The 21907-nt window shown below is 38.1% G+C and overlaps 1 protein-coding gene across 1 annotated transcript in view; it reads right to left on the reverse strand.

Moving 5' to 3' along the window:
* The window catches only part of A2M (alpha-2-macroglobulin), a 71519-nt gene extending 50061 nt beyond the window's left edge, over positions 1–21458 (reverse strand). The window contains exon 1 of the mRNA XM_070371047.1: positions 21301–21458. Within this exon, the coding sequence (XP_070227148.1) occupies positions 21301–21386 (86 nt within the window). The 5' untranslated portion in view covers positions 21387–21458. The remainder of the gene's footprint in view (positions 1–21300) is intronic.
* Positions 21459–21907: the final 449 nt, after the last annotated feature.

Raw genomic sequence — 21907 nt, forward strand, 5'->3', positions numbered from 1 at the left:
GCTAACATTAGCATCTAGAACTTAGAGCATTGTTGTCTAGAAGAAATGTAAGGTAAGCCTAAGTAATTTTACATTTCCCATATTGAAAAACAAAAAGCAGCAGATTAAATTAAATTAATTTTATTTTTATACTGATTTTTATCATTTTTATTTTTAAATGAATTTTTATTGGAGTATAGTTGCTTTACAATGTTTTGTTGTATTCTACTGTAGAGCAAAATGAATCAGCCATATATATACATGTATCCCCTTCCTTTTGGACTTCCTTACCATTTAGGTCACTGCAGTGAATTAAGCAGAGTTCCCTGTGCTGTACAGTATGTTCTCATTAGTTATATATTTTTAAATTAATTTAATAATACCATTTATTTACCTCAGTATTGCCCAAATATTATCATTTGATCATTATAAAAATTGTTAATGAGATACTCTAAATTTGTTTTTCATACTAAGTCTTTAAAATCTAGGGTGGATTCTACACTTACAAGAAATAGCAATTTAGAATAGCCACATTCAAATGTTCAACAGCCCATGAGGCTACTGGTTACCATATTAGACAGCAAGCTTAAAGAAATGTTTTTCAAATTGTGGATCACCATCTAAAATGAATTATAATATCATGATCAGTGAGTCATGACCAAGATTTTTAAAAATGTAATAGAATACAATAAAATAGAAAGCACAGTGTACCAAACAGAATACGTGAAACTATTGAGTTTGGAAATATTTATTTCACTGTTGTGCAGCAGAAACTTTGGTCATGTCCTATTACCCCTTCTCTGACTCTACCTTTATTACTCAAACATTTGAGTTCTTGCTGGGCATAAACTACCTCACTGAAAACTTTTATTTCCTAGTCTTCTCCTTGGAGGCTGGGTATGGTATACGGCTAAATTCTGGCAACTGGAGTGTAAGTGCAAGTTCGGTATGCAACTTTCAATTCATGACTTTGAAGGGTTAGGTTCTGTCCTTCCCTTTTCTCCCTTACTACTGTCTGGAACGTGGACACGTTGATGATAGACAGATCTTTCATTGCAGGTAATAAGATGGAAGCCATGTGTCAAGGGAGGCAGAACAAAAAACAAGACATCGACTGAGCCTCTGAGTCATCCAAAGGCCATTTTAGCTGGCACTTTCATGTAAGAGAAAAACATTTTCTCTTATTTAAAGGCCTTTGTGTTTTGAGATATCTTTGTTCAAGCTAAAACTTGTATCTTAACTCATATAATTTCTCTTTTTTCATTACAATCTCTATCATCTCTAAGTGTCCTGAGTCACAGTGTAAAAGTTACATTGTGAAATGTGATTTCATTGTTACCTTGCAAACTGCCTAATGAAAATATACAAAATTTCTTATTGTAGGTTAGAGTTAAAGCAATCTGAACACCACCAGTTAATGGAGATCTGGCCTATTTATTACAGATTAATAATTTATCAATTTATAGGGAGAGTTGATGCCATGGAAATAGATAATATGGGATGAAAATAGAAAAGAGTCCACAACAGACCTCTGAGAAACACTAGTATCTAGGCAATGGACATCTAAGTGGAACTGGAAAGGCCAGAGAGAAAGAGAAACATGGGAGAGAGTGGGATTTCTGAGCCCAAAGAAGAGACATTTTAAGAAAATAGTTGAGAAGGTTTTTACTAGTCAGAGTGATTGGGGTTTTATAATGAAATATCAAGGCTTGTGATTGGGCTTCCCTGGTGGCTCAGATGGTAAAGAATCTGCCCGCAACGTGGGAGACCTGGGTTTGATCCCTGGGTCAGGGAGATCCCCTGGAGAAGGAAATGGCAACCCACTCCAGTATTCTTGCCTGGAGAATCCCACGGACAGAGGAGCCTGGAGGGCTACAGCCTATGGGGTCTCAAAGAGTCAAACACAGTGAGTGACTAACACTTTCATTTTCTCTCGTGAAATGACCCTGTGCTATTACACACATATGCGCACACACACACGCTCTTTATTCACCAAAGGAAAAGAAACCCTGCAATATATTCCCTATCGAGTCTCATATTCAAAAATAAACTACATAGAGTTAAAGACAAAAATATAAAGCACAAATATTTAAATTAGGAAAAACATGTAAGAGAATAATTTTACCATTTGGGGGTACAAAAAGACTTCTTAATCAGAAAATAAAATCCCAAGACAAAGTAAAGTATAAGCAGCAGAGTTCCTACAAGTAACAATGATACAATACATCACTAGTAATCATACATTTGGAAAAGAAAAAAAGATATGCAACGCTGTCTATCAGACTGGGAAATTCTTTTAAAGGCGTGGGAAAAATGCAGTCTTGGGCACTGCTGGTAGAAGATAATTGGCAGAGTCATTTTAAAAAGGTAATATGACAGGATGTATAAAAGCTTTAAATGTGTACACTCCTTGACATAGCAAATTTACAGTACAAGTTAATCATACAAAACAATAAAGTAACTGAAAAAAAAAATCAAGTAACTGAATTTTAAAAAAATGAGCAAAAGGTAAGCATGTACAGTTGACTGTTAAGAGTAGGTTGAGAGGTCTTGGCACTGTTGAAGATCATTTTATCATATACATGAGGGGTTTCTTTCTGGGCTCTCTATTCTCTTCCATTGATCTATTTGTCCATCTTTATGCCAGTACCACTGTATTTTGGTTACTTCAACTTTGTAATGTTTTGAAAATAAGAAGTGAGAACCCTCCAGCTTTATTCTTTTTCAGAATTGTTTGGCCATTCAGGGTCCTTCAAGATTCCACATGAATTTTAGTGTGGGTTTTCTTTCAAAAGTATGATTTTACTATACCATACATTTTCCCCTTAAAGTATACATGGTATTGAAGATGCTTTTCATGTCAGCATAAGGATGTATATTAAAAGAGATATATTCTCTTGAATAATTACCTTATATGTACATGCTGTGATTAATCAATACCATAAAGATAACTAATCAGTTTTTTGTTTTCTAGATATTGCATCAATGAACATGCTTGTCTTGGCAAAGTAGTCCATATGGTAAATTGTTCGAAGTAGAAATATTGGATCAAAAGGGCAGGCTGGGATGGTTTCACAAGGGGAAGGATTTTGTTACTGTTGTATCCCCAGTGCTTAGAACAGGGTCTGGTGTGTATGAGGTGCTAAATAAATAGGAAACAAACAGTAAACCCAACAAGCAAACAAATAAGCAAATAGATAAGATAACTCTTGACCTATGTGTCAAAAATTGAGAAGATATTTGCCAAACTATGATAGACAATGCTCATTGGCTTAACTACTCACACAGCGTCTTTCTCCCTAACCATCTTCAAACTATGGGTAGCTGTTTGATCTAGTCTGGCCAGTGACATATAAATGGAAAACTTCTGGGTGGGGCTTGTAGAAAACTTTTGGTTTCTTAACAAAAAGAAAAAGTTTCAGAAGACACAGCAATGAACGTTTTTATTTATTCTTTCTGCATGCAAATTGAATGTAACACTTAAAGTTTCAATGACCGTCTTGAGTTGACAAAGCAACGAACAGGATGATCAAGGTCTGCGTGCTAAGCAGGTCCAAACGATAGAAAGGGCCTTGGTCTCTGTCAGTATTATTGGGTAATTGTGTCAACCTTGGAATGTCAACCTATGGACTTCTTCCCTATTTGTTCAGCAATTGCTAGTTGCTTTTCTGTTATTTATTGCCAGAGAAATCCCTAGCTGATTCACAGACAGGTGCAAAATGCATTTTAAAAATATAGAGAAAATTAGAACTTAAAGTAACATTGCAACAGTGGGGAGAGGATGAAAAATGTGGATTTTAAGTGTATTGGACATGACAATTACTAGTTTAATATTGATGAACGTACGAAAAGAAAAGTTACAGTACTCCTTTTTACCTTGTTTGATGCAATATTGATATAAAGGACACAATTATTTAATATATTACTTAAAGAAAAAGCTCTTCCAATTAAATTATGTAAAATATGTCATGATATGAAAAGATGTGTATGTTACAATCACTGAATGCCAGAAATAGCTAATAATTGTAGGTACTATATGTTAGGCATTGTGTTAAGTACTTCATTTCATTTGTTTTGCTCAAAAATGTATAAACTAGTTATGGACTTTTCCATTTTGGAGATGATAAATAGAGAATGACTCTAGGTTTCTCACTGGGGCTCTCGTGGGTGATCTTGCTAATGAGAGACAGGAAATTGTCAGGTAGAATCTCAGGTATGTTTGTTGGCTTTGAGGCTTTCTTGTGAAATTCAGGGAAGCTGTTCAGTAGGGAGTTGGGGGTAAATTTCAGAAGTGAAGGAAAAAAAAAGAGATTGATTAATTGGCTCCTTCGTCTATTCAGTTAATATTTAAGCCTACTATGAACCAGGCTCTGTATTAAGTACTGGGGATATTGTGAAGCAAAGCAGTCAAGTGGAGAAGATGGATATTATTTAGTCAGTCCACATATATTCTAATGCATATTTTGTACCAGACACTGTCCTGTGGTTAACAAAAACCATATGTTTCTGCCATTGGGGAGTTTACATTCCTTTGCATCGAAATTAAGAAGGTGACTGGTGAAACACATGTGACCATGCCAACAGATCCACTTTAAATTCACGACTGCAGACTTGGGTGCAAACACAGTCTCCATGCAGTGCAGCTGCCTTGCTCAAGTGATTTTATTTCCTCACTCTCCCAGTCATCGTTTCTATAAACAATGCCCTTTCTCTCTTTTCTCTCTACTGATGACATAGCTTCTTATTTCACTGAAAGAATAGAAATGATCACAAGTATAATTCTGATCATCTGTCTCCAATTCTGAAATGGCCAGCTCGTCTGCATCTGCACCCATGGACTCTGCATTCTCTTGTGTTGCACCAGATAAACTTGTGTGCATCTAAATGCAAATCACCATTTAAAAAAATTTTTTTTTCTTAGTGTAACTTACTTTTTTCACATACTCAAAAACTTTTTACTAAATTGATTTACCTCTCTCTGTGCTGTGCTTAATCACTCAGTCGTGTTTAACTCTTTGCAACCCCATGGACTGTGGCCTGCTAGGCTCTTCTCTCTGTGGGATTCTCCAGGTAAGAATACTGGAGTGGGTTGCCATGCCCTCCTGCAGGGGATCTTCCCAACCCAGGGATCGAACCAATGTCTCCCATATTGCAGGCAGATTCTTTACTGTCTGAGCTACCAGGGAAGCCCTTGGCTCTCTCTACTACACCATAAAAATCTCTCCTCTCAACCTCATTATTCTCATCAGCATATAAATATATATTTCACCTGTGAAAAAAACAAAATCTTTGACTATACATATCCTTCTACCAATCCTCCTTCCCCCACTATTTTTTGGTTCCTTTTCCCACAAATCTCCTATCAATATTTGTCCAAACTTACTACTTCCACTTCTTCTTCTCTCATTATTTCATTAACCCACTCCTAAGGCTTTATCTCCATCTGTCAGTTACCAGCGATCTCCATGTTGCCAATTTCAGTGGTTAATTCTCAGTTCTCATTTTATTATGTCTTTCAGAAGCAACTGACTTAGCTGCTCGCTCTGTTCTTGAAATTCTTCTGGAAGTCATTTCTTACTTGAATTTCAACGCCCTGCCCTTATTTGATTCTGTCAATCATTTTCAGAATCCTTTATTATTTGTTTTCCTGACACTTAAACATTGCCGTGTCTCAAAGTCCAGTCTTCTAACTTAATCTCTTTTCAAGTCATATTGTCTCTAAAGAGTCGCTTTTTGTCCTAGGGTTTTAAATGCTGTATTTAGAGAGTATTTAAACTCTCATTCTCAAACAATTTCTCATTGCAAAGCATCTATCCCTGATTGCTCCCTTCTGATTGAAAATTGTATTTATAACTGCTTCCTCTGACTCTCTACTGAAGTCTTACCGGCACCTCAAATTCAACACAGGATTAAGCATCTGATTCCTCTTCCCTTCCTGGGACTTTTCCTCTAAGTGGTATCTCCATTAAACCAATTGCTTGGGTCAAAAATCTGTGGATTCATCCTTGGTTTCTTTTTTTCTGCTATTTCCAATGTTAAGTTTAACAACAATCGGAATATATCTTTAGTATGCTGATGTCATTTCATCTACCACCGTCTAGTCTAAACCACCACCATCCTTTGTCAGTCCCATGCAAGACTAGTTTAACTTGTCTTCTTGATTCTCCCACTGTTCTCTGACAATTCACTGTCTCACACAAAAGTCAAAATAGATCCTTTAAAAGAAAAATCTATTTATGTCACCCCCTGGGAAACTCCTCTGACAGCTCCGCATGATCCTGAAAATAAATAAATCCAGATTTTTTACCAAAGCCTAGAAGATGTCCAGGACTTGGTGATTCCCTCCCATGTTCTGATCTCATTTTTATGGCTTCACCCATCCTGTTCACTCTGCTGAAGTCATGCTGGTCTCTTTCCTGTTCCTGGAATACACAAAGTCTTTTTGCTTCAGGGCCATGTACTCCCTGTTTGCTCTTCTTGGGGCACTTGGAATATACATATGGCTTTCTCTTTTAATTCATTTCTCTGTTCCACCTCACAAAGGCCTTTCTTGACCATTCTACCAGAATAGCAATCCTCCACATATTGTCCTCTGTTTCCTTATGCTGCTTTTTATTGTTCCTAGAGTATTTCATTCGGAGAAGGCAATGGCACCCCACTCCAGTACTCTTGCCTGGAAAATCCCACGGGCGGAGGAGCCTGGAAGGCTTTAGTCTATGGGATCGTGAAGAGTCGGACACGACTGAGCGACTTCACTTTCATTTTTCACTTTCATGCACTGGAGAAGGAAATGGCAACCCACTCCAGTGTTCTTGCCTGGAGAATCCCAGGGACGGGGGAGCCTGCTGGGCTGCCGTCTATGGGGTCGCACAGAGTCGGACACGACTGAAGTGACTTAGCAGTAGCAGCAGTAACAGCATATTTCATTACACACATATATGTGATCATATGACATTACATAAAAATATAAATGACCCCTGGTGGCTCAGATGATAGAGAATCTGCCTGCAATGCAGGAGACTCAGGTTTGATCCCTGGGTTGGGACGATCCCCTGGAGAAGAGAATGGCAACCCATTCCAGTATTCTTGCCTGGAGAATCCCATGGAGAGCATGGACAGAAGAGCCTGGTGAGCTACAGTCTATGGGGTTGCAAAGAGTTGGACACAACTGAGCAACTAACACAGAGTGTACATATGACAAAATATATTACATGTAACCATATGATGCTATGTATATGTACATACAATTTTTACAGTATATATACATATTAATGCCCAGAACAGTGCCCATTTGTTCATATTAGGTGCTCAATAAATAACTGTTGAAAGAACAAATGACTAAAATTAATATGTAAAAGAATACTATGTTGGCAAATATTGGCCTTTATTTTCAGTTTTCAAAAGTGATTCCAGTGTTCATAAAGTTGTCTTTTGCAGTACTGTTATTTACAAAATTGATAAGCATTCCTTTTAAAAAATTATTTTTATTTATTTATTATTTTTTGTTGTGCTGGGTGTTGGTTGCAGTGCAAAGGCTCTTTGCTGCTGGGAGGGTTTTCTCTAGTGGGGAGTTGGGGCTGCTCTCTAGTTGCAGCTCACGGGCTTAGTTGCTTCACGACATGTGGAATCTTCCTGGATCAGGGATCAAACCCATGTCTCCTGCATTGGCAGGTGGATTCTCAACCACTGGACCACCAGGCAAGTCCCTGATAAGCACTCCTTTTGTGACAGAACATGAAGAGCTGAAAAGGCTAAATATTAAAGACTTAATGTGTTCTCAGTTCAGTTCAGTTGCTCAGTCGTGTCTGACTCTTGCAACCCCATGAATCGCAGCACGCCAGGCCTCCATGTCCATCACCAGCTCCCGGAGTTCACCCAAACTCATGTCCATTGAATCAGTGATGCCATCCAGCCATCTCATCCTCTGTTGTCCCCTTCTCCTCCTGCCCCCAATCCCTCCTAGCATCAGAGTCTTTTCCAATGAGTCAACTCTTCGCATGAGGTGGCCAAAGTACTGGAGTTTCAGCTTTAGCATCATTCCTTGCAAAGAAATCCCAGGGCTGATCTCCTTCAGAATGGACTGGTTGGATCTCCTTGCAGTCCAAGGGACTCTCAAGAGTCTTCTCCAACACCACAGTTCAAAAGCATCAGTTCTTTGGCACTCAGCTTTCTTCACAGTCCAACTCTCACATCCATACATGACTACTGGAAAAACCATAGCCTTGACTAGACGGACCTTTGTTGGCAAAGTAACGTCTCTGCTTTTGAATATGCTATTTAGGTTGGTCATAACTTTCCTTCCAAGGAGTAAGCATTTTTTAATTTCATGGCTGCAGTCACCATCTGCAGTGATTTTGGAGCCCCCCAAAATAAAGTCTGACACTGTTTCCAATGTTTCCCCATCTATTTCCCATGAAGTGATGGGACCAGATGCCATGATCTTAGTTTTCTGAATATTGAGCTTTAAGCCAACTTTTTCACTCTCCTCTTTCACTTTCATCAAGAGGCTTTTTAGTTCCTCTTCACTTTCTGCCATAAGGATGGTGTCATCTGCATATCTGAGGTTATTGTTATTCCTCCTGGCAATCTTGATTCCAGCTTGCTCTTCTTCCAGCCCAGCGTTTCTCATGATGTATTCTGCATATAAGTTAAATAAGCAGGGTGACAATAAACAGCCTTGACGTAACCCTTTTCCTATTTGGAAACAGTCTGTTGTTCCATGTCCAGTTCTAACCGTGGCTTCCTGACCTGCATATAGGTTTCTCAAGAGGCAGGTCATTTTCCAAGTTAAAATGTATTTATTAACATTCTAGTATAGTAATTTGACAGTGAATTAAGCTATGAATTTACTCACAACTGTGTAACTCACATTTCTCTATTTTTAAAAATGTATTTATTTATTTATTTGGCTGTGCTGTTAGCTGTGACATGTGGGATTCAGTTCTGTAACCTGGGATTGAGACCAGACCCCCTGCATTGGGAGTCGTAGCCACTGGGCCACCAGGGAAGTCCCTCTCTATTTTTTTAAAGGCACTTTCTACCCTCCTCTGCCTTTGTCAGTGGTGTTGCCCAGTGCCATCACTGTCACTGCTCTTGTTGCCTCCAGGATTGTGGGTACCTTGCTGCTCCAGTGTCACCGGCAGCACCACCTGGGGCACCAGGATGACAGGTGCCTATGCCTCGTCCAAGGCCTCCTGGGGCATAGGCTCTGGTGCTGTGTGCTGTGTGTGTGGGGAATCCAGAATCATGAGTGTGTCTACCATGACCGGAGTTGTTGGGTCATGGATGCTGCCACTGTGTGTGTCAAAGGTGGAGTTACAGGTACCTCTGTGGCTGGAGGGAGAGGATCTCAGGCCCTGCTGCCATGCTGTTCAGTTCCCTGTGGCCACGGGTGCATCTGCACCCAGAAGGTCAGTGTCATGTGCACTTCTCCTGATGCTACCAGCTTGTGTGGGGCTGTGGGCTCAGCCACCAAGTCTGGTGATCCAGAATCGCAGGCACGGCTTCCAGTGTTCTCCTGGCTTTGCCTCCTCTATGTGCCCCAGCCCACCCACCTTTAACGTACAGATGTGTGAAATCCTCTGATGTCCTGGTGTATTGGATGGAGGCACCTTTGCTAATTTGCAGATGTTTTCCTGGTGGTAGACTGAAGGGGAGCGATAAAGAGAGCATCTCAACCACCATGATGCTGATGTCACACCAAAAAGATTATTCTTGCAGTGGTGGGAGACAATGGTGCTTCAGATTAGGATTTAGAAGGAGATAGGGAGAGCATATTTAGCTAAGTGATGATAATGCATTGCCAAGACAGTTCATACATGAGGAGAGGAAAAGTGAGGAGGCGGCAAGAGTTTGACGTGGTTGTAAGACATCCAGGTAGAGGTATCCAGAAGGCATGTACATCTTCAGATGGGATATCCCAGGGTGGTGCTGTGTTCTTATTATAACCCTGTCAGGTAGCACATGGTTAAGTTTCTTTCATTTGGGGCAATGTTAAATCCAATCACTTGATTAAGGTGTTATGTGCCATACTTCTTGTCTGTGAGTTTATGTTTTGCCTTGTAACTAATATTTTATGGGGATACTGTCAGACTGTATAAGTGTCCTGCTGTGTGCTTAGTCGCTCAGTCATGTCCGACTCTTTGCCACCTACCTACCTACTTCTCAGGGACAGAGAAGCCTGGCAGGCTATAGTCCATTGGGTCACCAATAGTTGGACACAATTGAGCAACTAACACACACATACCTACTTCTCATCAAAATTTCAATGTGTTTGTTTCTGCCAGTATAGTCATGTTTTCCTCTTTTGTATAATGGGTTATAATCTATTATTTCATCATTTATTTTGATGCTCAAATAGTCTCAGATTTGGCGAGTAAAAATCCATTTAAGCTGACTCCTGGGTCCTATTGGCATGTCCTCAATTAATCTTGGGCAACTACTTATCTTCTGACCCAAGATATTTCAAGCTCATCTTATAATTTTCCTTTACTATGTTTTTTTTTTTTTTTTAGCGAATGGCATTAGAAATCAAGAATTGGGATGTAGGTATGCCCTTTATTTTTAGGGTGTCCCTACTCCTAGACTTTCTTAGCAAACGAGCTATGGAGTTATGCATGTTTAAACATACATACACATGTAGATAAATTGATACATACTCTGTTAGGCTTCTGATGCCCCACACGTAGACTAACCCTCCATAAGGACACCCACCTCATCTTGCTCCAACTCTAATATCACAGGAGTGATATTTATTCTTTCTCAATCCGTGTAATTTTAATTTCCTTTTATTGTCTTGTTGCATTAGCCAGAACTTCTAATATGCTATTGAGCCAGGCTACTTTCTTTGTGAACATTCTTTTCATCCTTTTAGGAGCTGTACACCGTACTATCTACTATCTTAACTCTCTTCAACTCAGTGTGACATGTCTTACCTATCTCTATCTACTGGTGTTGGGCTGACTTATTCAGAAACAATGGAAGAGGTAGAGACATGCTTTTCACTGGCCAATCCAATACTTCTTTAGTGGTTTGCTACATTTTTCAAATTTACTTTAGGAACCAGTGCTGCTTATAAAATAAACACAATTAAGGAAAAATAAACAGACAAGTCTAGACAGATAAATAGGATTATCTTGCTAAAATGCTATTTATTCTGTGAGGATAAATTCCTTCAGGGGTTGCTTAATTAGTATTATATCTAGTTAAAATAAATAGATAGGTCTGTTTGTAGCTTGTCTTCTCATTTTCTTGATAGAGTCTTTCACAGAGCAGATTTTTAATCATAATGAAGTTTAGCTTGTCAATTATTTCTTTCATGGATAATGCTTTTGCTTTGTTATCAAAAAAGGTCGTCAATATAACTAATGCCACCTAGATTTTCTCCTGTGTTGTCTTCTAGGGTTTTGAAGTTTTGTATTTTACATTTAGGTCTATGATGCATTTTGAGTTAGTTTTCTTTGAAAAGTGTGTAGATTCCTTCATTTTCTTTTTTTTTGCACGTGGATGTCCAGTTGTTCTAGCATCGTATGTGTTTATTTTGTTAAGTTTATACCTAATTATTTCATTTTGGTGGGGTTGTTAATGTAAACGGTATTGTGCTTTTAAATTCTAAAGTTTACTTGTTCATGTCTGGTGTATAGGAAAGCAATTGACTTTTTATATTAACTTTGTATCCTGCAACCTTATTATTACTGCTGTATGTAGTGATCTGAAAGAAATAACAACAACAACAACAAAAACTCCCATGACTAATATCACAGGAGTGGTATTTATTCTTTCTCAATCTGTGTAATTTTAATTTTCTTTTATTGTCTTATTGCATTAGTTAGAACTTCTAATATGATATTGGAAAAAAGTGATAAGAGGGAATATACTTCCTTTGTTTCTCTTAGTGGGAAAATTTTAGTTTTGCACCAGTAAGTGTGATATAAGTTGTAAGTTTCTAGTAAATTTTTTTTTTTTTTATCATGTTGAGGAAGTTCTCCTCTGTTTCTGTTTTGCTGAGTGGTTTTGTTTTTTAGGGCTTCCCTGATAGCTCAGTTGGTAAAGAATCTGCCTGCAATGCAGGAGACCCTGGTTTGATTCCTGGGTCAGGAAGATCTGGAGAAGGGATAGACTACCCACTCCAGTATTCTTGGGCTTCCCTTGTGTCTCAGCTGGTAAAGACCCTGCCTGCAATGAGGGAGACATGGGTTCAATCCTTAGGTTGGGAAGATCCCCTGGAGAAGGGAAAGGCTGCCCATTCCAGTATTCTAGTCTAGAGAATTCCATGGATAGTCCATGGGGTTGCAAAGAGTTGGACACAACTGAGCGACTTTCACTTTTGTTTTTTTTATCACGAATGGGTGTTGGATTTTATTAACTGCTTTTTTCTGTATCTACTGATACTATGTAATATCAATTTCTTCTTTAGCCTATTGATGTAATGGGTTACATTAATTGATTTTCAAATATTTAACCAGATTTGCATAACTGTGATAAATTCCACTTGGTTATTGTGTATAATTCTTTTATACACTGTTGGATATGATCTACTATTTTTTTTTAAAGATTTTTGCACTTATGCCCATGAGAAATATTGTTCTGTAGTTTTATTTTATTGTATTGCCTTGGTACAGTTTTAGTATTATGTTAATCCTGGGCTTATAAATTGAGTTAGAAAATATTTCCTTGTCTATCTTTTGAAAGAGACTGAAGATAATTGGGATAACTCTTTCCTTAGATGTTTGATAAATTCACCAGTGAACCTATCTGGGCCTGATGGTTTCTGTTTTGCAAGGTTATTAATTATTGATTCAATATCTTCAATAGATATAGGTCAGTTTGAATTGTCTGTTTCTCCTTGTAGGAGTTTTGGGAAAAGTGGCCTTTCAAGAAGTTAGTCCATTTCATTTAGATTATTAAATTTGTGGGCAATGCATTGTTCATAGTATTCCTTTGTTATCCTTTTACTGTCCTTATAATCTAGCAATTCCATTCCTGAGTATTTATCTATTGAAAACAAAACCACTAATTTGAAAAGATATATGCTCCCCTATGTTCATTGCAGTATTATATACAATAGCCAAGATATGGAAGCAACCCAAGTGTCCATTGACAGGTGATTGGATAAAGAAAATGTGACATACAAATACAAAGGAATATTACTCAGCCACAATAAAGAATGAAATATTACTATTTACAACAACATGGATGTACCTGGAGGATATTATGCTAAGTGGAATGTGTCAAACAGAGAAAGACAAATGCCATATAATTTCACTTACATGTGGAATTTAAAAAAAGAGAGAAGTGAACAAACATAAGAAAGCTGAAACAAATTCATTGATACAGAGAGCAAACAAGTGGTTGCTAGGGGAGGGGAGTAGGGGGAATTAGTGAAGCAAGTGTGGGAGATTAAGAGGCACAAACTTCTAGTGAGAAAAGAATGAGTCTTGTGGATGAAATGTACAACATTTATGGGGAATATAGTCAATAATATTGTAATATTTTTTTATGGTGACAGATGGCAAGTAGACTTATTGTGGTGATCATTTTGTATAGAAATATCAAATCACCGTGTTGTGTGTCTGGAACTAACATAGCATTGTAGGTCAATTGCACTTCAATCACAAAAAGAAATATAACATTGCTTTACTTGCTTTGTGCGTTTATGCTAAGTTGCTTCAGTTGTGTTTGACCCTTTGCTACCCTGCAGATCCTAGCCCACCAGGCTTCTCTGTCTGGGATTCTCCTGGCAAGAATACTGGAGTGGGTTGCCGTGCCCTCCTCCAGGGGATTTTCCTGACCCAGGGATTGAACCTGTGTCTCCTACGTTGGCAGGCAGGCTCTTTACCACTAGTGCCATTTGGGAATTGAATTAAATCTGACTCTGCTTTCATTCTTCTAAAATTCTTAGTGAGACTTAATCTTCATTTTTATTAGAGCCTCCCCCACACTGGGGTTTGTAAAACAGAATATTTGGGAAGCTGCTTTTGTCTTTGCATGAAACTGGTTACTCCTCATATGACCACGCCATTGTCCAGCCCTTCAGCCATTTTGAAGCCTGGCTACTTGGCTGCTTCTATGCTCTATCTGGACACGGGAATATTTCCTGAGACTGAGAGCTCTGTGGTCCAGAATGTGCCTCACACAGCTACTTAGCTCAGAGGTCCTGTCTATTACCCTGAGTGCAATGATGGAGGTGACCCAGTGCCCACTCCCCTGGGTCCCATAAGCTCCACTCACGTCCTGGTTTTGATTTCTTTCTGCCAGTGGGGCTTCTCTCTCTCTCTTTTATAAAAAAAAACCTTTTGATTTTGTATTGGGATATAGCCGATTAACAATGCTGTGATAGTTTCAGGTGAACAGCAAAGGGACTCAGTCACACATATACATATATCCATTCTCCTGCAAACTCCCTTCCCATCCTGGCTGCAGTGGGGCTTCGCTTTAACGTCTCTGCAAAAGACTTCTTTTTCTTCTTCCTCAGGAGCACCTCGAGTGATTTGCCCAAGTGCCAGGGCTTTTGCATAGTATCTTTAAGCAACCTCTGCTTCTAAGCTTGAAAATTCTTAAGGAGAAAGGCCACAAGGACCTGGCTACACTTGGAAATAGGGAAGGGGAAAAAAAAAAACCATAGGGTAAGAATCAGCACAGATTACAATCTTTTCAAATCCTTTTCAGTCGTGAAACCAAAATAGTCTTTAACATTTTCGTAAATTATTCTTCCACATTAAGAAGGGAAAAATGCTGGGAAAACAGAGGTATTTTGCTTACTTTGGGAAAAGAAATGTGAACTTGTATAGTTTCAGTTAAGATTTGTCCATGTAACTGTTTGGGGGAAAAAGAAAAAAAAAAAAAAAGATAAAGGAAAGAGGAAAAGCAGGCTGATCTTGTTATTATTTGAGAAATTCCTGTTTTCATATATATAGTTCCATAACCTCGTATTATTGAATAAAAATTAATGTAGAGACTTCTGCTGATCTGTGTGATTTTCTTGTACAATAGTTAAAATGACCCTTCTTCCAATTTCTTCTTTGGTTCTTGTTTGGAAGTGCTGTTGCTGTCCCACACACATATCTTTCCTGCTTCTGCAAGCAAACATATGGTTCTGGAAATCTGGAATTTTAATCCCAGGATTCAATAAAGAGCACTAGTATTGAAACCTAACTGTTCTGCCCCACCACCCCCGCCCCCACCACCTGGGGAGTAGTGATATGTTGGGAGAATGTGACAATCTTTGCTTCCTGTTTCTACCATTTCTACCATTCCTTATGAAAAAATACATGAGCAATCTTTCACCTTATGAGAAAGGGATCAAAATGCGTAGTAATAAGTGGTATTAAACACATCATTTGAGGAAAAAGACCAGAACACAGCTTCTTCTCTCTTTGGAAAATATGAAGACGAAATTTAAAAAGTGGTCTGGATTAGGGAGAGAATTCTTAGACTTCTAACTGCCCTGCCCTCCTACCCTGTCTCTTGTCGGCCTATGTATTCTCTATGATTGAGAAATCCCTTGTTTCAAACAAAATTCTTTCTTACGTTCTAATTCAGATCTTTTGGATCATTTTCAGAGATTTCTTTCACGTTTCCCATTGTGAAATTCTGTGTCTTGTGATTATGGTCTACAATAAGGCTAAGTAGAACAGTTTCTCATGCTGCTGCTGGCTTTTTCTCTGCAACAGTTCAGAAAAAAAAATGAGATGTATAGAAACATCTCTGAGATGTTTAAAATACCATGCAAATATAAAATTATATCAATATTTTATTTTCCTACCAGAAAAGAAAGAGAAAGAGAAGACCTCACATAAAAATAAAAAATGAATGGACAAAATTGCTTCACAAGTATATTGTGTAGGTTAAGAATTCTCTGACCAAAAGGACTGCAATGGAAACAAAACTGAGTTTCTGAATCAAGTGAAACTTCTCTCCTTTCCTTTGCTTAATGGGTCATTTAAAGGATGCTGAAAACAGAGATGGGCTTCCCCCGTGGCTCAGCGGTAAAAAAATCCACCTGCAATGTAGGAGCCACAGGAGACTCGGGTTCGATCCCTGGGTCAGGAAGATCCCCTGGAGGAGGGCATGGCAAACCACTCCAGTATTCTTGCCTGAAGAATCCCATGGACAGAGGAGCCTGGTGGGCTACAGTCCAAAGGATCGCAAAGAGTCAGACACAACTGAAGTGATTTAGCATGCATGCACGAAAATAGAAACCCACAGTAGGGCTGAAAAGGAGACACAACCAGCTCAGGTTGATAGATGATTCTTGCAAATTAAATGCAATTAACGAGGAATTATACATACATAAGGATGAAACAGCAGGGGTGTGGCAGCCCAGAACACTGAGATGTAGACAATGAAGCCATTATTTTGAAGGGAAATAGATTCTAATCATGGTTTTCTCTTTCTGGTGCCCAGCTCCCATTCTGAAGCTATCCAGGAGCCCACCAACAGTTGCCTCTTTAGAAGAAAATATCTCTTATCTAAAAAATCCCAATGGATTTAGGAGATCTGTGTCAGGAACTTGGGTCAAAGGGCAAAACTTCAAATAAAAGATGCTCTAAGTACTCTTATCACTTAGGAAATTCCAAGGGGATTTTTAGGAGTGCTATGCTGGGAACCAGGGGTAGACAGATAGACACATAGGTAGACAGACACACATATATAAAATGTCACCTATCTTAATGGGTTTTTTTTAATGTGGATTTTAGAATCAGCATCTCTGATCCTAATGGTTTTTGAGCTAAGATTACATAAAATGTAAATAAATTTAGGGAGTATTGACATTTGACATTTTCATGATGCTGACTTTTAATCTATCCAAAAATATAGGATGCTTTATTAAATAACATTTGTTCAAGTCCTTTTTTGTGTTCTTCATTACTATTTAAATTTTTTTTTCTTATATATATTTTAAACATTTCTTTCACATTTATTCCTGGGTATCATGAGAAAAATCAAACCCAAAATAAAAATCAAAGTACAGAATCAATGTACTTTGGGATAAAAATAAAGTCAAAGTTTTGACTGTAGCATCCAACATTAAGGTTCAGAACTAAATAAAGTTATGCCTAGCAGTTACTTTTGAATAGAAAAAAAAATGATTTCTGAGAAATTTAAGGGTATTCCTCTCTGACTGTATTTGCTAGACAACAGGAATTCTAATAATCTAGTTCATAGGAGCCTTGTAGGTGACCTAAGGAAGAGATGTGCCTTTTGGAGAGGTTTGTGGGTATTGGTTTTGTCTCATGGAATAAATCTCATTAAAACTAATATGTAACCATGACATTTAAAAGAATTGTACTAACAGAAGCACTTCCAGATGGGACTTCAAAGGACAGAGATGGTTCAAAAGGGAAAAGGAGATTTCAGAGCCCTCAAACATCTACAGACTAGAAGAAGACTGAGAGCATATCTCAGCTGAAAACATATGCCTTTTCTCATGGGAAATAAAGGATGAATTAGAGTGTAGAGTGGATTCCAGAGTCACAGAGAACCACTCTGAGGAAGCAAGACAACCCTAATCAGAGAACTGGTGACAACTGCCTGGTCAGATTTCAGAGTGCTATGGACCATGAACTGGAGTGGCCTCCCGTGCTCCACCTTTTTGAATAGAAGTATCTGTCACAGTTGTCCTGGGATTGTCCCCAGAGTGGTGGTAGATAACTAACATTTCTGTTTAGTTCACAGAAGCAGCATGAGAAACTGTTCTACTTAGCCTTATTGTAGACCATAATCACAAGTGTAGTGAGAACTACACTAAAGGAACTGAAATTGAGCAGATGACCCCCAAGGAGTCTCATCTATAGCTGGACCTAATTTAGATGCTGGATTTCAAGCCTGAGGCTGATGTCATCATATGACAAGACATCAAGTGTTGGAGGGGAACATGGATGAGTTTTTTTTTTTTAACATGGAAGCAAGATGCAAATCAGTGGGGGGCTTATGGAAGATTATGAAAGCTTAGTGGTTAGAGATTGTTCCTTAATAAACCATGCCTTTCAGTATTCTCAGGCTTATGTGGTTCCCTCTCCTTGCCCTATGCCTTGCTTTTGAAAAAGGGTAGTGACGGAAGTGGTACTATGTGACTTCCAAAGCTAGGCACAAGAAGCTCTTCAGGTTCTGCCCCATTCCCTAGAATGCTTATTAATACATGGGACACAGTCTCTTGGAATCCCACTCCAAGTCCTGAGCCATTTGGAGAGGACATGTGCCAACACTCTGGGCAGCATTTCTAGATGAGCCACCAGGTGATGGCCAGCACGAACTGCATGCCATCTGAGGAGCCATCTTGGATACCCAGTCCAGTTGAATCTTCAGAGGACCAAAGCCCTAGCCAACATCTGACTTCAACTGCAAGAGAGAACCAAAGCAAATAATGCCCTGTTGGGTGAACCTGGTCAAACCGTAAAACCATGAGAGAAAAATGATAAAGTATTGTTTTAATTCATTACACTCTAGGTAGATAACTGGAACACATAGCAACACAGCACACATACCCCCACACACACATGACTTGTAGCAGAGACTGGCTAGTGTTGCACTGAGTTTCTTTCCTTTTCCTCCTGAATACACAGAAAGACTGTCTCATCATGCAACTGAGTTCTGGCTAATGGAGCATAAGTAAATGTCATGTATGTCATATCCAGGTTTGCTGTATTAAAACTTCCTGTGGGAACCTTTATATCACTGTTTGATGGATAAGTATTTGGAAGTGACACACACGAAAATGACAAAGTTAGGTTATTGTGCTTTGTCACTGAGTTTTAGGGTTTACTGTTTTAGCAGCTAATGTAAAATCAACTAAATACACAGCTGTAACAAATTGGCAGTCCATACATGAGATTGATATTTAATTTTCTTTTTTGTGTGATTCTTATGATATTAAACTTAAAATAATTTATATAGGTATTCTTTTTCTGCTCTCTAAATATTGTTTTTAGGATTGGGATTATCATTTCCTTGAAAGTATGATGAAATTTTTCTGTAAAATATTGTTATGCTTCTTTTGTAAGTGAAGGATTATTTTTTACTCCTAATTCACTTTCATTTCTGGTTTATTCAATTTTTCAAAATATTCTGTCCTCACTTTTGATAATTTGTATAATTTTTGTTCTTCTCAGTTCAGTTCAGTTCAGTCGCTCAGTCGTGTCTGACTCTTTGTGACCCCATGAATCGCAGCGCGCCAGGCCTCCCTGTCCATCACCAACTCCTGGAGTTCACCCAAACTCATGTCCATCGAGTCAGTGATGCCACCCAGCCATCTCATCCTCTGTCGTCCCCTTCTCCTCCTGCCCTCAATCCCTCCCAGCATCAGAGTCTTTTCCAATGAGTCAACTCTTCACATGAGGTGGCCAAAGTACTGGAGTTTCAGCTTTAGCATCATTCCTTCCAAAGAAATCCCAGGGCTGATCTCCTTCAGAATGGACTGGTTGGATCTCCTTGCAGTCCAAGGGACTCTCAACATTATATTTTTCATTGAGGCTTTCAAAATTTACCATTTATATGTTTTATTAATCTTTAGAATACAGACTTTTGTTTTCTTGATTCTACCATTTTGTTGACTTTCATTTTATTAACTTCTGTTCTTCACAATTCGCTGTCAACACTCTTTATATATTGCTTTCCCCCCCATTTTTCTAGCTCATTTCATTCATATAACAACCTTTCTTGATTTTTTAATTCATATAATGTTTAGGTTTTATAAAATGTACTTCCATGTGTACTAGATATTTAAACAAATAAATAAGGTATTTTGACATAAAATGTTTTAATTCTTGTTCAGTTCTAAATGTTTTGTAACTTTCATTGTTACTTCCTTTTAATTTTAAAGTTTTTATGATGGAGCATTTCAAACATACATAAAATTAAACAAAATAATAAATGAATCCAAATATATACACAATATTATTATTTTTATAATATGTTTTTAATAGGCTTTTATCCTGCTCTCCTGACATAGGTTCCACTCAGAAAAATAGTAGTCTTTAAAAGTAGTGGTAGTAGTAATAGTTTTTAAAAGCATCATTTGAACAGAAATGCTAAAGTTACCCTCAAAAATAATCCTAATGATTGGCTACCAGTCACCCATGACCACATTGAAAATCTTTCTGGTTTATAATTTATCTGCAAGGCATCTTTTATATGTAAAGTGAGAAATCACCAATCCTGTGTAAATTTTAATCGGGAATATTTTTTGTAAATATATAAAACTCTCCATGTATATATGTACACATATTCTTTATCTGTTTATCTAACTGTTCTAAATATACTAAAAGTCTACATCCACAATATTGTATTAATATAATGAACTACTAGACTCTCAATACCCAGTTCTAACATCCAAGGACATCTACGTGCACTCTTGCCTTAGCTATACCATATCCACATTCCATCTACATTCACCTCCTAACCACCTCACCTTTCCCATTATCATTTTGAAGCAAAACTCCAAAATATTTCAACATATATTTCCAGAAGGAAAGGATTATTTTTAAACTAAAACATGCTACATTATGGTACATAAACATTTAACGAAATTTTTTAATATCATCCATATTTAAATATTCAGCCAGTGCAAATTTATAATTCTTTATTAAAATGTCATGTTTTTTTATTGGAGTAAATTGCTCTACAGTGTTGCATTAGTTCTTGTTGTACAACAACATGAATCAGCCAAATGTGTACATATAACCCCTCCTTCTTGAGCCTCCCTCCCACGCCCCCATCCCACCCCTCCAGGTCATCACAGATGTCATTATGTTTTAAAAGATGTCTTTGAAATCATTATCAAAATTAGGCCTATACATTGTGATTGATTAATTGATTGATATGCCTTTTAAATCTTTCTAATTTTATAGGTGGTCTCTGCTTCTGATTCTGAGACAATTTATTTGTTGGAGAAATCAAATTGTCAGTTTTCCATGGTATGAATTGTGCAAATTATATGCCTGTGATATAATTTAACACGTTTCTTACCTTCTGTGTACATATAATCTGCAATATGAGTTTAATTACTCCCAACAGTACATTTTAAATATTTTTATAGTCCATACCTTTCACCTGAAAGAGTGATTCTGTGAGGGTGGGGTCTGAGGTTTGTCATGCTTCCTAATGACTACTTATTGTGTTTATGACTATTATTGACCCCATGAAAAACACGACTTCAAGAATACAGAATAAGTGAAATAAAAAATATAATACTTTCTTATAATTTTAAGGTATCTTAAGGAATGAAAGGGTAGCAATAACTAGGAAAGGCAAAGCAAAGATATAAGGGAGAGACTGAAATAAAAAAAACAGATTATTGAGGAAGAGATGTTGGGTGAGACTTACGGTTCCACAGAATCTGAGGCGCTGGTAGCAAACCGAATGACGAGAAGTAGCAGGAGACATGAGTGAAGAAGTCTGCCTTCCCCCATAGTGAGGGACAAACCGCAGGCACCGTGTCGTGCCCAGCTCCTGCCCTCAGCCTGGTCCTTGAGACCTTTCAAATTTAGCAGACTTTATATGCTATTTGCAGACAAGCTCCACCTAGTGCCTCCAAATGGAGTTCATGGTTGGACACAGATTTCCCGAAAGGGTTGATGCTCTCAGCGATTGCTTCATTAGTCTCAAGGCTAAACTCTGTCTGACAGGCTCTGAGTCATTTCCAGACAATAAAAATTTATGTTCCAGGGAGAATTAACCTTCTTTAACTTTGACAGCAAAGCTCCGGAGGAGGAACTTTCAACCCATCCTTCTTCAACTCCTTCAAAATTCTTGCAAGTAGGTGTCAAAGAAAGCTACCTTTGAAGGTCAAGGGATGTGTCATTATGCCAGTAACTCATTCAATGACTTTAGGGGGACTTCTTGACAGAGGATTGAGTAAGCAGCTCTGGAGAAAGTAATTCAAAAGAAATGCTTGTGCTTGACTAAAATTGCAGGTGTTCTACCCGTCTTC

This window comes from Bos mutus, chromosome 5 (genome assembly GCF_027580195.1).
Source record: "Bos mutus isolate GX-2022 chromosome 5, NWIPB_WYAK_1.1, whole genome shotgun sequence".
Lineage (NCBI taxonomy): Eukaryota > Metazoa > Chordata > Mammalia > Artiodactyla > Bovidae > Bos > Bos mutus.